Genomic DNA, 17,287 nt, shown 5'->3' with positions numbered 1-17,287 from the left:
GTCTCCTGTTCCAGGGGAGACCAGCAGCTGGAGCTAGTGGGAAAATGGTGGAAATTGTCACAAGGAATTTGCCCTTTTCCTGGGAACGGTTTAGAAATTCACTAGTTTTGGCTCAGTGGGACTGAGCCTGTCACAGGGAGGTTTCTGTGGGAAACCAGGGGGTCCAGCTCTCCCTGATGTAGAGACCAGACACGGGGGTGGTGGTGTTGAATAATGTTTCCATTCTCATCTCATGGGGGGAGGGTCCGTCTGGCCACAGACACATCAGGGCCTCTCTCAGACACACTACAAGAGCCCAGAGCCTGTCCGGGTCGGAAGAAGGAGGGGAAAAGGAGGGACCTGGGGCACAGAGTCCCGGTGGCTGCTCATCAGAGACCTAGACTAGATGCTGCTGTGGGATATTCAGGCTGAGTCGCCGGCTCTCAATCCCCTCATGATCCTGCTGTGGCTGCTCTGTGAGTGTGTAGTGAGCTGTCCGCCTAGGGGCTTGGGGGGGCGGCAGGTTTATGGCTCTGTCTGGGCTCTGGGGGATGTGGGGACTAGCCTGGTGGGAGGGGAATTTATGGTAAAAATGGTTTAAATGAACAGCTGCACGTGAATATTATACTGAGCTCTAAACAGTTATTTCATGTTGGGGTTAAAAGCTGGTTTGAAATTTGTGGGCCAAAGTTTCTTACCAATTTCTGAACATTGTTTTGATAACTAGCTATTCTACTTTATATATAATGTCCCTCTGTGTGTGTATTGTACTCACAGATATACTATACCCTGTGGTTGAGATTTTTAAAGCTGCCTAAGGGCAGGGGCGGCTCCAGACTCCAGCACACCAAGCGTGTGCTTGGGGCGGCATGCCGCGGGGGGTGCTCTGCCAGTCCCTGGGAGGGCGGCAGGCGGCTCCGGTGGACCTCCCGCAGGCGTGCCTGCAGAGGGTCCGCTGGAGCCGCGGGACCAGCGGACTGTCCGCAGGCACGCCTGCGAGAGGTCCACCGGAGCCGCGGGACTGGCGACTGGCAGAGCGCCCCCTGCGGCGTGCCACCCTGCTTGGGGTGGCAAAATGTCTAGAGCCGCCCCTGCCTAAGGGATTTGGACACCATGTTCAAATTCATGGCAACTGAGCATACAAATCACCTACAGAGCTTTGAAAGCTTGAGCCAGTGAGCAGATCTTTAATAGTACATAGAATGGACCTGCATTAAAAAGATGATATTGAGGGTACAAGTCAGGAAATGACTGGGTTAGGGTTCGCTGTGTGGAGCTCATTTCAGAGACAAGGAGAAAGAGTCAAAGCTGATTAGGAAAGTAGAGACAGTAAAAAAATGTTGTGAAGATCATTAATGTTTGTGTTCTATGTTTTCAGCAAGTTACATGGGTGAGGAGTGTTATACTATTAGAACAAATTTCTTAAACTTTAATGGAGACTTTAATCTGCCTTGCAAATATCCAAACTTTGTATGATTCCCAATTGGGGCCTTCCATCGATAGCCATGGTGAGACCCAGGGCACACAAATGGTGTCCCTGATGTAACCAGATATTTAATCAAGTCAGGGAAAAACACAGGACTGAGAGCTGCTCAAAATTTCCAGGAAATTTCAAAATTTACAAATAAAATCAGGATAATTTTCCCACTGAATTTCCCCACACTCCTGTTTTTTGATCAATTACAGAACTGGTTGAAATGTTTCAAATTTCCAAATTCTGAAGTAAAAAAATGAGGCTAATGATGAGCTAGGCAAGGAGGCTGATTTATTGATTTTACTTGCTTCAGCATTTCTCTTAGTAGCATCCACTGCAATCCAGGCAATAATGCAGATGACATGGGCTGGCAATGTATGCCGGTTTTGGTGTCATAGGAATCATGTGGTACAATGGGCCAGATCCTCAGCTGGTATAAAACAGCTCCACTGATGTCGGCGGAGAATTCCAACGTATGCCTGCTGAGGATCAGGCTCTATATTGTTATTGAGGTAGCCTGAGCCCTACAGCTGGATCTGCCTGGGCACCAGGAGTTCAGCTGCAGGACTAGAGCCAATGGCACTTATTCATGGCAGGTTTATTAACCCATTATAACCCTCAGACACTTGCTTTTGTCTTTGTCTTTAAAGCTCTAGACAATTCATATTATTTGCTTGATTGGGATATAAAAGCCTCAGTTTAGACTCCAGATGTGTTTGAAATAATAATAAATACTTTAGACACATACATTTCTCACTGAGGAACTTACATTAGGATTTGTTAGAACAAATAATGCAAATACTGGGTGAACTTTAAAACGTCAGACTTAGCATGTAGCTTAAGCCCATATGGAGCAGCAGTTCTGTTAGTTTGGAAGACAGACACCAAGAAATACTAAAGCTTTTTGCTGGCATAAAGTCCTATAACTCAAGTGAATTTAATGGAGCTATACCAATTTACACCAGCTCTGGCTATTCCCTTAAAATCCCAATCTTGTACATGCACAACTTTGCTCATGTGAGCTGAAACATTGAAGTCAACAGCGCTACTCTCACAAATACAGTTGTGTGTGTGTTTAATTGTTTGCAAGATCAGGATCTAAGGTTATACATTATTAAACACTCCATTTTGATCATGTAGAATACTGATATTACTATAAATTCCAGTTCAAACTCCTCCTTACGCAAGCCACGTTCCTTTCCATAGTGCAGACATTGCACAATATGTCCTCACTCCATCCAGTCACAGACAGAGCGTAACTCTGAGAACAGCAACATTTTATTATCTAATACAATATTTTTGTCAGAAATATGATGTTAGCATGGACTAAGTGGCTGTGGGTGGGATTTTCAAAACCGCCTGAGTGATGTAGGAGCAGAAAGGCCATTGAAAGTCCCTGGGGTTTATGTTCCAAAATGGAGCTGTATAAAAACACGCAAAAACACTGTTATGATACATTATTAAATTTCAGAGTTGTTGCCATTTCATGGGGTTCCAGATGAAAGGAATGTTTGCTTTTGTTAAAAAAAAAAAAGAAAGGAATATTTTTGAAAGCTTTTGAAATTTAGAATTTTTTTTTTAAAATTTTCATTTAACCCAGTTTTCCTTTTTTCTTCCCCCTGAATGCAACAAAATGAACAATGTCCCATTTATTATGTGCAACCCTGGTCACCCCACCTAGTTATGGTGTGTAGCCCCCTTCACCCCACCTGGGCACCATAGGCAGCCCTGGTCACCCCATCTGCAACAGAAGAAAGAGTGGCCAGGTTTTCCCCTCTTTTCTCATTTTTATATTTTTCATGTTTCCTTTGGCCACTCTGTAATTTTTCTGAGCTTTCTCAACATTGAGGATTAAATAACCAGGGCAGCACATGGTACCCAGGTGAGGTGACCAGGGCAGCACATGGCACCCAAGTGGGGTGATCGGGACTGCACGTGGTATCCAGGTGAGGTGACTCAGGCTACACAGTGACCAGGTGGGTGACCGGGGCTATACACGATACCCAGATGAAGCCTTACCATTGATACCAAAACTTTTCATTTTCTAAAATAAAGCTTTTTTTAAAAAAAAGAACACTTTTTTTCTTTCCAGTTCTGTCTCTTAGGCACTTACAAAAGTCCCGCCAGGCATTGCCACAGACACGCACTGGGGCAGTGCTCAGATTGTGCATTCCACTTTAGCCCCACATGCTCTGGGTCCAGGGTGACTGTGCAAGCTCCCGGGGGAAGGGGAGTGAACCCCGGCATTTGGAATCTTTAGAACACCTGGGGCTGAAAGCAGAGGCTGGTTTTGTGACTAAGGTGCTGGAATTGGTCTCAAAGGGCCCTAGCCCCAGTCCCAGTTCTGACTTCCAGAGGGACACCACTCAGTCTGTGCCTCGCTTCCCCACCTGGGAAATGGGGATAATAACCCTCCCCTGCCCTCTGGGAGCTCTGGAAGGCTAAATTCATGGCTGTGTGGGAGGTGCTCAGGTACCCCAGTAACGGGAATCTTACAAGGACCTATAAGATGATAAGAAGCACTAGAAAATATTCTGTGTTGGCGTGTCAGAGAGATGGGCTGATCTAATAGGGGATGTCTTGTAACTTCTGGGATTAGCATGGCACCTTGTAAATTGCACAGTAACTGATGGGTAGAGTGAAGGGTCTTGATCTTGGGCTTGAATCTACACAGATCCAATTGAGGGATCGGAGCCTAGGGCTCTTGCATTTACCCCTAACATGGGATTTCCTGGCTTGCTTTGGCTTAATTATCAAGGTTAATGTCACCCCGGTGTAGCTGTTTGTATAGTTAGAGCTGCTGTGTCTGCCACTCACCCCTCTCTTGCTGTCTGGTGCAGGTGCCGGTGTCACAGGCCAGGAGCCCTGCAGCTCCCCAGGTGAGTGAGAGCACAAGGAACATGGATGAAGAGGAGACACAGAAAGGAGTGAAACCCCCAGACAATGGCAATGGGAGGGTGGATGGGGAGGTGTAGGAGGGGGTTGGGTGGGGAATGCCTCTTGCATGATTCCTGCCTGAAATCCTAGTAATGACACTGTAAATGGAATTTCTCACAGTGACAGACCATAAACATTAATGAAAATTAAAGACACTTGGACAAGATCCTTTGCAAGTATAAATCAGCCTAGCTCTGTTGATTCTAATGGAGCAGGGCTGATTTACACGAGCCGGGGATCTGTCGCTGCGATAGATGTTTAACAAACTTTCCATGTGTGAATCTTGGCAGACTTGGTGCTAATACAGGAGTGTGTTAATGAGACCCGGGCACTGCACTAGAATGAATTTGTCTTAAATCTCCTGCATTGCACCGTATTTAGTTTTATTCCAACGTGAAGACAGATGGCTCGTTCCATCAGCCAAGTGTATTTCTCATTAATTCATCACTAATGCTTAGTTCCCTGCCTGGCTCTGCCTTCACTGCAGAACTAACTTGAGTTATCTGCACTTCAGTGACTCCTCTCGAGTTAGCCGAGCTCATGTGAGAACAGCCATGCTGGCACTGCTGTGCCCACGCTGGCCTGCGCTCCCCCAAGTGTGGGGCTAAGGCTTCTGGGGGCCTGTCCCATGGCTCTGAGAGATGAATAGTAGGAGAACTTGTCTGTCCTTTCTGAGCACACTAGGGGAACTGTGGGAAGGCACTGGAGGACTATTGGTACTTGAGTGCTAGCCTGTGTCCACACTACAGTGGTTGTGGTAACAGCTGAAGCTTTGTGCTCACTCACATTTTAGCATATACCCCTCTTGGGCTGGCCAGCTCCCGATAAGAGCATCACCACACTTGAGTTAAGGGATTTGTACGTGGACGGGACTCAAGTTAGGAGCAACCTTTGAGTCATAACTCGAGTTTAACGCTGCAGTGAAGAGAGGCTCTTAGTCTCCTCTCAGAGGCATGTTTTTAGAGCACATCTACACTGCAAAAAACTCCCACAACAGTGAGTCTCAGAGCCTAGCTCAACTGGCTCAGGCTTGTGGGCCTTGAGCTACGGGGCTAAAAAGAGCAGTGTAGATGTTCCCACTTTGGCTGGAGCCCAGGCTCTGAGGCCCTCCCCGCTTGCTGGGTCTCTGAGCCTGAGGTCCAGTCTAAGCGGAAATGTCTACACTGCAATTTTTAGACCCCTAACGTGTCCCCACCAGTCTGAGCCAGTTGACCTGGTCTCTGAGACTTGCTGCTGTGTCAGGGTTGTGTGGTGTAGTCGTACCCTTCGTCTCTCTTTCTTGTTGCAGGTGACTTTCCTTCTCCTACATTGTCCCTGAGCACCTCTTCAGCTCAGGTCGGGGACTCCGTTTCGGCTCAGTGTTCCCTTCGTCCCAACAGTTTAGCTGCTCTAGTTATTTTCTGTCAGGATGGCAAAGAAATCTCCAGCCAATTGACCACACCAGGCCAGTCACTGTATCAATATAAAATCTCTGTGCAGAACTCAGGCCAATTTAGATTTATGTACCAGTACAGGATCAACCAGAACCAGGTGAACAATTCTCGTCTGAGTCTCCCCTGGACCTTGAATGTAACAGGTGAGATGCTGGACTCCAACACAATGCAAGGATGGGGAAGGGAGCAGCTGGCTGGTGTCAGGCATTTTAAAATGATGTGGGTTTCAGCCATGGGAACCAGGTAATGATGAGGCAGGAGTGAGCCATGATCACAGCTGAAGCGGCTCAGGATTGTGCACAGCCTATTAGGTTCATTACCCCATTTTCCAATCCCATCCCTTGGCCCATTTGTCTGTCTGATCCACCATGATGTTTTCAGTTTGGAGCACGGACTGACATTTATCATGTCTGTAAAGCTCCCAACACAATGAGACCTAGAGTTGGCCTCCAGGTGCTAGTGCATTCTAATTGATTGTTATTATTATTACATCAGCTGGAATCTGGCCTATTGACTCCAGGGGAATGACATTGATTTACACCAGATCGGGATCAGGCCCATTGACACAAGTGCAGTGATGCTGATTTACACCAGCTCATTGATGTTAAAGTTCCACCAGACCCAGAGTGATCAGCTCTGGGAGTTATCGCATATCTGATGCACAGTGTCTGCAGATTTGGCTAAAAGGGGCTAACATGGTGTGATTCTTTGTGTGTTTATTTCCCAGACAGGAGTGTTCACTCTGGTGATGCTGATCACAGCAGTAGCGGCAGCTCTGAGAAAAAATCAATTCCTGATGGTAAATAATTTGTATTCACTAATGGCCAGATTCCCAACTCACAGGAGGAAGTGGGAAGATTTCCACTGAGTGCTTTGGGCTATGCATGAGGCACTAATTCAGTGTTTCTCCAACATGCTAAGCTAGAAAGGGGCATCCTTGAGGAGTCCCAGCTGAGCGTCTTCCTCCAACCTACCCCACTTCAGAGAGTTTGGGGGAGTCCAGGGCAAAGGCAGCTGGCCAAGGGTACAGGAGATTATCAGTTTGTCTCCCCACAGTTCATCTTGCAGCTCCCAGCTGGCATTATCTCCCAGGGCTGGCGTAAGGGGTGGGCTGCACAGGAGAACTATTAGGAATTCTGTCAACACTTTTTTCCAATGAAAAATTGAGGCTTTGATTAAATGAAGAGTTCTGTGGCAAAATTCAAATTTCCTTTGAAATTCAAAACCAAACTTTTTTTTTCATTTTCTTCACAATTTTCTGCAGAGAACAAAAATAAATAAATAACAATAAAAAATTTCTAACCAGCTTTGGGACCAAAGTTTTCAGGCCTGTTCCTACCCAGCTGATGTTTCCACCAGCCAGGGCAGCTCCGGAGCATGGCCCCCCTAAACACTCCTCATTATGGGGATATAGCAATGAGAGCTGGGTTAAGAGATGCATCAAGTGCTGCTCCAGCCCAGTCCCTCCCCCTACTAGCCACAGAAGACTTTATCGGGAATGTAATAACAGAGTCATAGAAATGTGGGGCTGGAAGGGACCTTGACAGGTCACCTTGTTCAGCCCCCAGCACTGAAGCAGGACTGAAACCATCCCTGACAGGGGTTTGTCTGACCTGTTCTTAATAACTTCCCATGAGGGGGATTCCACAACCTTCCTTGGAAGCCTGTTCCAGAGCTGAACTAGCCTTAGAGTGAGCAAGGAGGGTCTACCAACCCTGCCCGAAGAGCCATGGTCCAAGACCCAGAGTACGCAGCACTGGCCAGGGAAATGGGTCTGTCTGTATTGTCCAGACTCATATTCAGCATTCCTGCTCCCATATCCTCACACTCCCCTGCCCCCAGGGAGTAGTTCCTAGCTCCTTCCCATCTCCCCTCACTCTGTCCCTCCTGGAGAACAGCCAAGGGGCGCTGGTCCTGGGAACGACAGGCCCTGCTATGTAGTTCTGTAGGTCCCCATCCCAGTGCATTAGTTTCCCTGTCTGCTCTCTGCTGAATGTGCCCCGTGTCTCTGGAAGCCCCTAGCTCTCTCTGGGGATGGTTACTCTCAGGTCTCCATCACTCCCTGGCTAGCTCTTGCAATGACTTTGCTGTCAAGAGTTGGCCTGGGCAGGAGCAGGGAGCACAGACAGGCCCGTGTGGGCCCAGCCATGGCTGGGACTGTCTTAGCCATAATCCAGGAGTGACACACAGCCAGCATGACCCCCGGTGTGGGGAGACCTGCAGCATGAACTCTTCAGTGCCGGCTCCCGCAGGATTGTTCACATTCGTCTGGTTTTCCCAGGAAGGCGATTGGGACTGGAGGCCATCTGGGGAATCGCAGGGCTCTTTGTCCTCTCTCTGGCTCCACTGATTTGTCTGCTGGTGAAGAAAGGTAGGTGACAGGGACCTCAGCCCAAGGCTGTAGGGTGACCAGATGTCCTGATTTTATAGGGGCAGTCCCGATTTTGGGGTCTTTTTCTTATATAGGCTCCTATTACCCCCCACCCCCATCCCGATTTTTCACATTTTCTGTCTGGTCAACCTACAAGGCTGTGAGCGGACAGTGGCCATGTCAGGGAGAGAACATGGGGAGCATTTTTCAGCGATCCTATGTAACAAAGGCAGCTACATTCCATGGCTTTTGATGGGACTTAAGCAGCCTGGTCACTCTGGTGCTTTCAGAAATGCTGCCCCAAATGCCTACGGGGCCATTTCAGAAGCTGCCAAGGAAAGTAGGAGCTGAATTGCCATGGCCTTACAGTGGGGTGTGAGCTCCCTAATCCCATGGGAACTTTGGCAAATACCACCCCTAGTCCATCCTAGGCCCCGGTGGAGGGATGGATACATCATACAGGAGGCAGATGCTGGCTACTGTCCTGGCTCAGCCAGAAGCCTGCTTGGCTCCAGGGGGCTATTCAGGTGAGCTATGTTAAGGCTGAGATTGCCAAAACTGGCCAGGAGATTTGGATACACTAACTTGGCAACTTGTCCTCTGAATCCCTTGGGCAGCTCTGAAAAGCCCACTGTAACCATGGCACAGAGTCCAGTCCTGACCACAGGATCATGGAGCCCATCTCTTGGTCGGGTAGGGAGCGAGGGGTGGCTGGGAACCTGCCAACAACAACTGTCTTCCTTTTTCTTTCCATTGCAGCTAAACGGAGATGTCCAAGGTAGGAAGGAGGATACCTTCGCCTGGGGTTGTGATTCTGGTCGTGTCCCCAGGGTGTGATGCAGGGAGGTGTGGGGGATGGGGAACTGAGTTCCCAGCCACCCTGGAATGTTCCCTGGTGAGTGGGACAGGGACTGAATGTGGGCAGATCCCCTAAGGATCCATTGGGATTGCCCGGCCTCTCTCTCTGTATCAGTTCTAATGCACTATTTCAGTGGCAGCGTGTGCACCATAAACACAGAGCAATATCCCGCCACACTGACATGTTCCACACTTGTTTTCGACAGGGAACAGCTCCCAAACTGCAGCACTGAGAACACACCCACGGAGGAGCAGATCCAGTGTAAGGACCTATACTTCCCCCTTACTACTTGTGTGTGGGTAAGGCCTGGTGCTCTGCATGCCTGGGGAATGGTGCCCCAGGTGCTGAACAGACAGTCAAAAGACAGCCCCTGCCCCAACTCTCAGAGTTTATTTAGGGTCCTAACTTTAGTTCAGTGTAAATTCAGAGCCTCGATACCTTTGAAGATCTGGGCGTAAGGGTTTGATCACTGAACACAGCTGGAAAAACAAGCCGAAGGAGGAAGGGTGTGACAAGCAGCAGACACACAAACTGACTCCTGCTGATGTCCCAAAAGCTGCATTGCTGAGCTGTGACTCACCTCAACATACTCCCCCTATGCAGTGCCCACACCGGGCTCTCTGCTCCAGCCCATGTCTGATCTGGCTGTGTTTCCACTGGCCCCAATTCACTGCCCGAGGTCTGACGAATGGGGAGGGCTACACATCTGAAAAGTGAGAACAGAGGATTATAGAGCTGGAGGGCTGGAACGGGCCTCAAGGGGTTGTTGAGTCCAGTTCCCTGCACTGAGGGAGGGTTAAAACTACCCCTGTGCTATAATTCATAGCTCCTAAGGCCTGTGATTCTCTAGTCTGATCTCCTGTACAGCACAGGCCAGAGACTTCCCTGTGTGTTACACCAACCTCCAGCGCCTGGCACTGGGGGACCCGACCTGCTGTGATCTATAGGCACTACCCCCATAGACATGTTAAATAATAATAACAATAACTGGCATCCACATCTCTGCTCTCACTCACACCCTTGCAGCTGCAATAACACAATTAGAGCTGACACCTCAGTGAAACCCTGATGTGGTCCCCCAGCCCCAGCCTGTGCTTATTTTGGGCTGTCTCAGGCTTCTGGTGCTGCCGCTGTGTTTATTTCACAGCAGTTTCCATTTCACACCCAGCCCCAGATAGACCAAACCGCCCCAGTGAAATGTGTCCATTTAAAGAACCGGTCAGGTCTGGGAGGGGAATTTCTCACGTTCAGCAGGAGAGCAGGTGCTGTGACCACAAGCCAGCGCTGCGCTGGTTGTGCTGGGGGAGTGGGGAGTGAATAGACCCCATGGTGTATAGTCTAAGGCTGTGACCGGACATTGGGGTCAGTGCTAGGCTGTGTTATTATTGAACACCTAGATCAAGCAATAGATAAATCTCTGTGGGGGGCTCTCCCAGGGAACAGCGCTTACCCTTCTGCTCTCTGCTAACTCTCTCCCCAGATGCTGCCATCAGAGAGTTTGGAGCAGCCAGGGTGAGTCGCGGTGTCGGTTGAATCCTGGCTCAGGATCTGGGACGTCCCAGCGAGAATATGCCCCATGTCAAGTGGTAGAGTACAGTAGGGGTGACCTCAGCGCTGGGGGTGTGAGCCAAGACTTAAATTCCTTTCTCTGCCCTGCCGGGTGTAGGGAGCAGCCTCAGATACTGTAATGGACCCCTGTGATGGTCTGGTCTGTGCTCCTGCAGCGTCTCAGCCAGCGATTCCTGCATCTCACCCAGAACTTCGGCCACAGCAATTATTGCTTTTAATTACACATGGAAAAGACAAGATTTCTCTCTCTTTTTGCCCAGTTTTCTGTCTCTACCGACTCCTGCCTCTGTACTTGAGCTGATTGAAAATTTTTGAAAAGATTTTTTGTAGAAAAAAGAGTTTTTTCTAAAATTAAAATTTTTACAAAATCCTGCAGGAATCTTTTGAAATTTTCTATTCTGTTTGCAAAAATTTGATGAACATTTATATCAAAGTGGTTGCTAAAACTGTTTACTGAGAACTGGGCTTTCAGTAAATAAATAAAAAGTATAATGATTTTGATGACATTTGTTGAGAATGATGATAAAAAAAATAAATGGCAAATTGTACAAAAATAAAAAAATTGATTCTATCTTGAACTAATGAGATGCAAAAAAATACATGTATTTTTTGCAAAACTGTTTCTCCATATTCTGACCAGCTGCCTGTAACTCCCTTCAAGCGGTATTCTGCTGCGGTGTCATTTTCTAGATGTTGGGGTTTGGGAGTTAGCAGAGGAATAACAAGATTTTATTTTTGTTTTAAAGCTTCCTCGGGTGCAGGAAAACAAGACTTCAACATACGCCGTCATAGGGAAAGTCCGTGGCAGGCCCAGCTAACGCTCCAGCTTCTGAAACACAGCACAGCCTGCACCTACTGCCTGCATTGACTCTGAAATGGTGGGCAGAGGCCAGGGGCTCCTAATGGGCTAGTTGCTGAGTAGCCACAGAACTTTGTCAAGTTTTAGGGAAAATCTTTCTGCTCCGTGTCTCTGTCTTCAGATCCTTCTGTGCTCTTACCCGCTCCCCAACATGTCGTTGCTGTCTGAATGCATTTCTCTTAGCCTTCCCCATCCCTGCTCCCCTTCGTTGTTTGGAATTTTCTGGACACTAGGGCAGATATCAGCATGTTTTTTCCCATTGTAATAAAGCTGCAGTGTGAATTTGTGCAATGCTGATTCCTTCTTGGATGCTCAGGAGCTCGGCTCCCCTCGAGAACTATGGAGTTCTGCCAAGCCATGGACCCTGCGCTCCCCACAGGCCTGGGCCGGCCAGATGGGGGCTGGGTACAGGCACAGGGGGGAGATGAATTTATCTAAACACCTCCTGATCCTCATTGTGTGAAACTCAAACACACAGGCCCAAGCATTTGTCCTCCCGCAGTACTGCCCGGCTGGCCGCACATGGACAGCAGGGACCTAATCTCAGAGATTTCATCCGCCCAACCGGAAACTTCCTCATGGGACCCAGAGCAGAGCCATCCTGGACTGAAGCAAGCCAGGAGCAGGCTCCATAGGCAGGGATGCTGCACAGCCCAGCAGCCTGGCAATAACAGGGAGCAGCAGCCTGTCCCCTCAGTCTCTCTCCCTGGCCCTGCAGCTGGGGTTAATTCCCCCTTCCTGGGCCCAGGCAGCCCCTCATCACTTCCTTTCCCTCCATAAGCCAGGGCTGCAGCTCCCCCAATCCCTGACCTGCCTAAGTGGGGTGTGTGTGCAGCAGGGGGAGCCGCTGATCCCCTGCCCAGGTCTAGGCTGTGAGTTTGCTGGGGAACCTCCCAGGACATTTCTGGGGTTAAGGCCATTGGCTCCCAACTGGGCTTCCCTCTCCCCTCTAGATGGTGCCAGAGCCCCACTGCCCTCCTACTGCCTGTTTGTTCTGACCATCTCCTTCCCCCTCTGGGTTCTCTGTCAGGGCTTGTCTGAATCTCCTGTGTGAAGGGTTACCATATATCCATATTTTCCCAGACATGTCTTGCTTTTTAATTGCTGTCCAGGAGGAATTTTTAAATATCTAAAAATGTCTGGGATTTTGCCATTATTATTTTTCCCCAAAGGAGAGTTGATCTTTCAAGAAAGAGAGTGAATGTTGATCACTCGAGAGAGCACCTGCTTCCCCCACCCCCAGCTCCCAGTGCTTGCGCAGCGAAACAGCTGTTTCATGCGGCTGGGAAGGAGGGGAACACAGCGCGCTCGGGGAGGAGGTGGGGATTTGGGGAAGGGGTCCAATGGGGCAGGGAGGGGGCGGAGTTGGGTCAGGACTTTGGCAAAGGGGTTGGAATGGGGGCAGGGAAGTGACGGAATTTGGTGGGGCTGGAGGGGTGCGAGCAAATCCCCCCGGCCCCGTGGAGTGTCCTCTTTTTTGAATGTTCAAATATGGTAACCCTAGTTGTGTGGTTTGTCCTTTGTATCATGGGATGATTCTCTGCCTGGAGAGGCACCTCTCAACCCTGGCCAGAGATCTTAGCTCTGAGCTTTCACCTTAGGCTCATAGACCCCACTCCCCTCCCAGAGCTGGGGTAGAACCTAGGAGTCCTGACTCCCAGCCTCCCCACTCTAACCACCAGACCCCACTTCCTGGCAAGACCCAGAACTAGAGTTAGGGGCTGACCATAAATTACATAACACATTTTTTGGTGATTTTCAAGGTTCAAAAAAAGAACAGGAGTACTTGTGGCACCTTAAAGACTAACACATTTATTTTAGCATGAGCTTTCGTGAGCTGCAGCTCACTTCTTCGGATGCATAGAATGGAACACACAGACAGGAGATATTTATACATACAGAGAACATGAAAAGGTGGAAGTATGCATACCACAGGAAGAGTCTAATCAATTGAGATGAGCTATCATCAGCAGGAGGAAAAAAAACTTTTTGAAGTGATAATTAAGATGGCCCCATAGAAGGTGTGAGGAGAACTTAACATAGGGAAATAGATTCAATTACACTAATAATTACACTGCATACAGTCCTGGCCCACCTCTTCTACATCAGGTGCTTGCACCAGGTGCCCAAAGCATTGCAGGAACTGTGCTTCGTGAGACACCACTGAAGGCTCCCCGACCCCCCGCCCTTTGCAGACCATAAGCTCCGACTCCCGGCCGCAGGTACTGCTCTTTCTCACTGTGCTGGGGGTGAAGGGCTGGGGGGTGCGGCCATAGAGCCCACAGCACTGAGAGAAACCCAGGCTGATCACCTCGCTCTCACCACCCTTCCCCACCTCGACCCCTGGAGCTAGGGCCAGGCCAGATACTGTCCCTGCCTCCATGCCCAGAGGCCAGTTTCAGAAGCATCAGGCTGTCAGGGCCATGGGGATGTCCCCAAAATGAGAGCATCCGCAGAACCAGGGTTTATTCTCCATAACCATTGCAGTCTGGGAGTGGTGGCCTGACGTGGACTCCCGCTTCTGCCGTCACTGCTCAGACCTTCCCATGGCCTGTGTCACCCCTGACACAGTGAATGTCTGACCATCCCCCACCTGGGGCCCAATCCACCCACCTGGTATCTGAACCCTTCCCAGCCAGGAATGAAACTCTCCCACTGGCACCCTGGGGCAGGGAAGGATCCTCCCCATCTGAGACACAGAGCAAGGACTGTGATCCGGGTCACACAATCCTGGGTGTAGATCTGGGAACTGGACTGGGTCCCAGGCTAGTGCCTTTCCCCCAGGGCACCTTCACTTTCTGCCCTTTATTCTCCCCTCCTGCTGGGGATCTCTGAGTGTGAAATGAACAGGGAGGGTGACGGGGTCCTGGCACACAGCCTGGATGGGAGCTCCCCTTGGCTTGGACCCCAGGGTCAGAGACATCTTTGTCATCCTGCTGTCCTTCTGTTATTGCTAGGAAGGGAGTCCCCCGATGAGGGGTCTCCAGGCTCCAGGTGGGCAGTGCCTAGGAGTACCTATAAGCCATCCTGGTTCCCGCCTGCATGCCCCACCCTGCCCTGCCTTGTGCTCCGGTTCCTTGCTATTGACTCTGGCTTGACCCTTGGCTCCGGTCTCTGTCTGTGACTTTGGTGTGACCCTGAGCTCTAGATGTAGGCTATCAACACTGGCTCAGTATTCTCCTTGCCCTTCTCTAGCCTCGCTCCATGTCCTCCACCAACCCACTCCAGCATCGCCTCCTCCTCCTGATGTTCCCCAAGCCCTCAGATTTTGACAACCCAGCTTTGATCTTCAGCATGTATCTGGGCTCTGGCTTGACATTGACTTGGCTGATCTTTGGTCTCTCACCTCCTGGCTTCGACCTCTGGCCTGGACTTGGACTCTGGCTCTGCTTCTGCTTCTGCTTTGTCGATGGACTCTGGTCTTGGTTTTAATCCTGCTGTGTCCCTGGACCTTGATTCTAGCACCACTCTTAGCCTAGGCACAATCCTGCATCTCGCTACGACCTACGCTCCAACCATGGAACCTAATTATCAGATGCAACATGCGACATCAGGTGGTGCAACTTTTTGCAGAAAAGCAGGCTCTCCGCAAATAAGTGGCCTGTATACTACAGGGGACACATCACACCAGGTGTGAACCATGGCCTCACTACATGAGCCTGGCCTGGTAATGCCCCTTCTGGAGTTGTGCAATGGAAATGACTGAAAATGTAGGGGCTTCTTTAACCAACCTCCGCCCCTGGACCTACTCCACCATTCTTGGCTCGGACATCTGGCATTCCTGATAAACACCTAGATTTGAAAGAAATGTGGACTCGTTGACTCTGCACTGGGACTATGACTGCCCTATTGATCTACAACCTTGGTTGAAAGTTGCCTTTGGCTGTATTTACATGTTGTTGGAACAAGAATTTGTGGCTCTCCCTGCATACAGTCATTAAAAACGGTCCAAATGGTTTATTAGCTACAAAGTGTTTCCCATGGGTGCCCAGGCCCTTTTTGGGAAGAAGAAATGTGGGACTCCACTATGCTTCTGTTTAGACAATCAGCCCCTGAACAAAGTGATAGTTTGGAACCATTATCCCCTGCTGTGAATCCCACATTACTCAGTGTTGGATAACTAAGGGCCTGTTGGACTGCAGAATGACCAGCAAATTAAACAGGAGGTGATCTTTTAAAAATAAATTACCCTAGGTAAAACCCAATATATTGAGGCCATCTAATCTGGTCTTTTCAAAGGAATTTTTGAAAGTTCAATGTACTGATCCATTTGAAATTAGGTGAGAGCTGGGCATCCACCTATCTATGGCATTCACCTGCTCCTCAGTATCATGTCAATGGCGCACCTCACAACCTTTAATGCATTTAGCCTCACTACACCCCTGTGAGGTTGGGAATTACTACCGTCCCCATTTCACAATTGGGGAACTGAGGCACAATGAGATAAAGCAAGTTCTGAAGGTAACTCAGGAAGTCTTTGGCAGAACAAGTAGTTGAATATGGGTCTACCAAATCCAGAATTAGCACCTTGTCCTAATTTAGGCGTTTTCCACTGCCGTTTCCTGTGCTGCCCATATGTTAGTCATCGTCTTAAGACTTTAAAGATGTAAAAGACATCTGTGTCAGCTTTAGATGAGTAGAAACACAGATCTACGGATGAGTAGAAACACAATCCCCAATAAAACAGCAAAAGAAAGTGCAGTGGCCATCTCAGCCAACACAAAACACATCCAGACACAAGCTTACCCTCATCTGATCTCCTGCAAAAGATGTAGATCTCTTGTAATCAGAACTGGTGGAGCTAGATACAGAGATGGTATAAACTGGAATAGCTTGAGGATCTGTAAATCAAACACTTTAATACTTTGAGTGTGTACACCTCTACCTCGATATAACGTGACCCGATATAACATTAATTCAGATATAATGCGGTAAAGCAGTGCTCCAGGGGGGTGGGCTATGCACTCCGGTGGATCAAAGCAAGTTCGATATAATGCGGTAAGATTTTTTGGCTCCTGAACACAGTAGTATATTAAGGTCAGAGGTGTATTTTGTTTTAAGTCTTTGACAAATAAAGAAACTTCATGCTGACCAATCTATGTGCATGAATAGTCTTTCATTTCTTCTGGGATGTGTCTTTTGCTCAAAATGGGCAACTCCTTGTTACTTTCTGATTCAGGCTACATTTGTTCACCAAAGGCTATGCAGATCGCTGGCCCTTTGGAGAGCTGTCTCTGAAATCCAGGACTGTACACATGCACAAACTCCAGCACCCTTTTTGAGGTTGTTACCCTGTGTTTCCCCCTTCCAGACACTGTGTCCTTCCCTGCCCCCTTTTCCTCAAGGCCTGTGGTCTGCGCTCTCTGGGCTGAGAGTGTCTACTCTTTGATCAGAGGCACCTTTCCGCAGCAGTTTCCCCTCCCCTATGAACACAGTAAAGAGAGAGTTACTATAGGCATTATCCTCTCACCAGAGAACATTGCTCATAGAGAGAAATATGGAGCCCTAGCTCATTCTGTGCAGAAGGAAAGCTTGGGACGGCAGTCAAAGATAGATGGTATGAATGTAATTCAAGAGGTGCAGTTCCTCTTTATAAAACACACACATAAAATGATACCTGAAATAAATGTGTCTTCAGGGGGCATTTTTCAAAAAGCAGCAAGAATGGTACAGAATGGGAACATCCATTTTTGAGTTACATAGGACAAAAAAGTTTGTCAAACCAGTATGTTTCATAGGAGGGGTTGCTCAGTGGTTTGCGCACTGGCCTGCTAAACCCAGCATTGTGAGCCCAATCCTTTACAGG

The 17,287-nt window shown here is 48.8% G+C and overlaps 1 protein-coding gene across 1 annotated transcript; it reads left to right on the top strand.

Annotated features, from left to right (window-relative positions):
• The first annotated feature begins 332 nt into the window (after positions 1 to 332).
• Positions 333 to 9,356, top strand: LOC123350592. The gene is made up of 6 exons (XM_044989241.1): positions 333 to 455; positions 4,294 to 4,332; positions 5,679 to 5,966; positions 6,551 to 6,622; positions 8,105 to 8,194; positions 9,259 to 9,356. Exons 1-6 carry the CDS (start codon positions 386 to 388, stop codon positions 9,354 to 9,356), a joined length of 657 nt encoding a protein of 218 aa, XP_044845176.1. The 5' UTR covers positions 333 to 385.
• The last annotated feature ends 7,931 nt before the right edge of the window (positions 9,357 to 17,287 follow it).

The sequence above is a fragment of the Mauremys mutica genome, chromosome 15 (genome assembly GCF_020497125.1).
Source record: "Mauremys mutica isolate MM-2020 ecotype Southern chromosome 15, ASM2049712v1, whole genome shotgun sequence".
Taxonomy (NCBI): domain Eukaryota; kingdom Metazoa; phylum Chordata; order Testudines; family Geoemydidae; genus Mauremys; species Mauremys mutica.
Note: the sequence above shows the minus strand (reverse complement) of the source record. Positions and strands in the feature narration are given on the sequence as shown.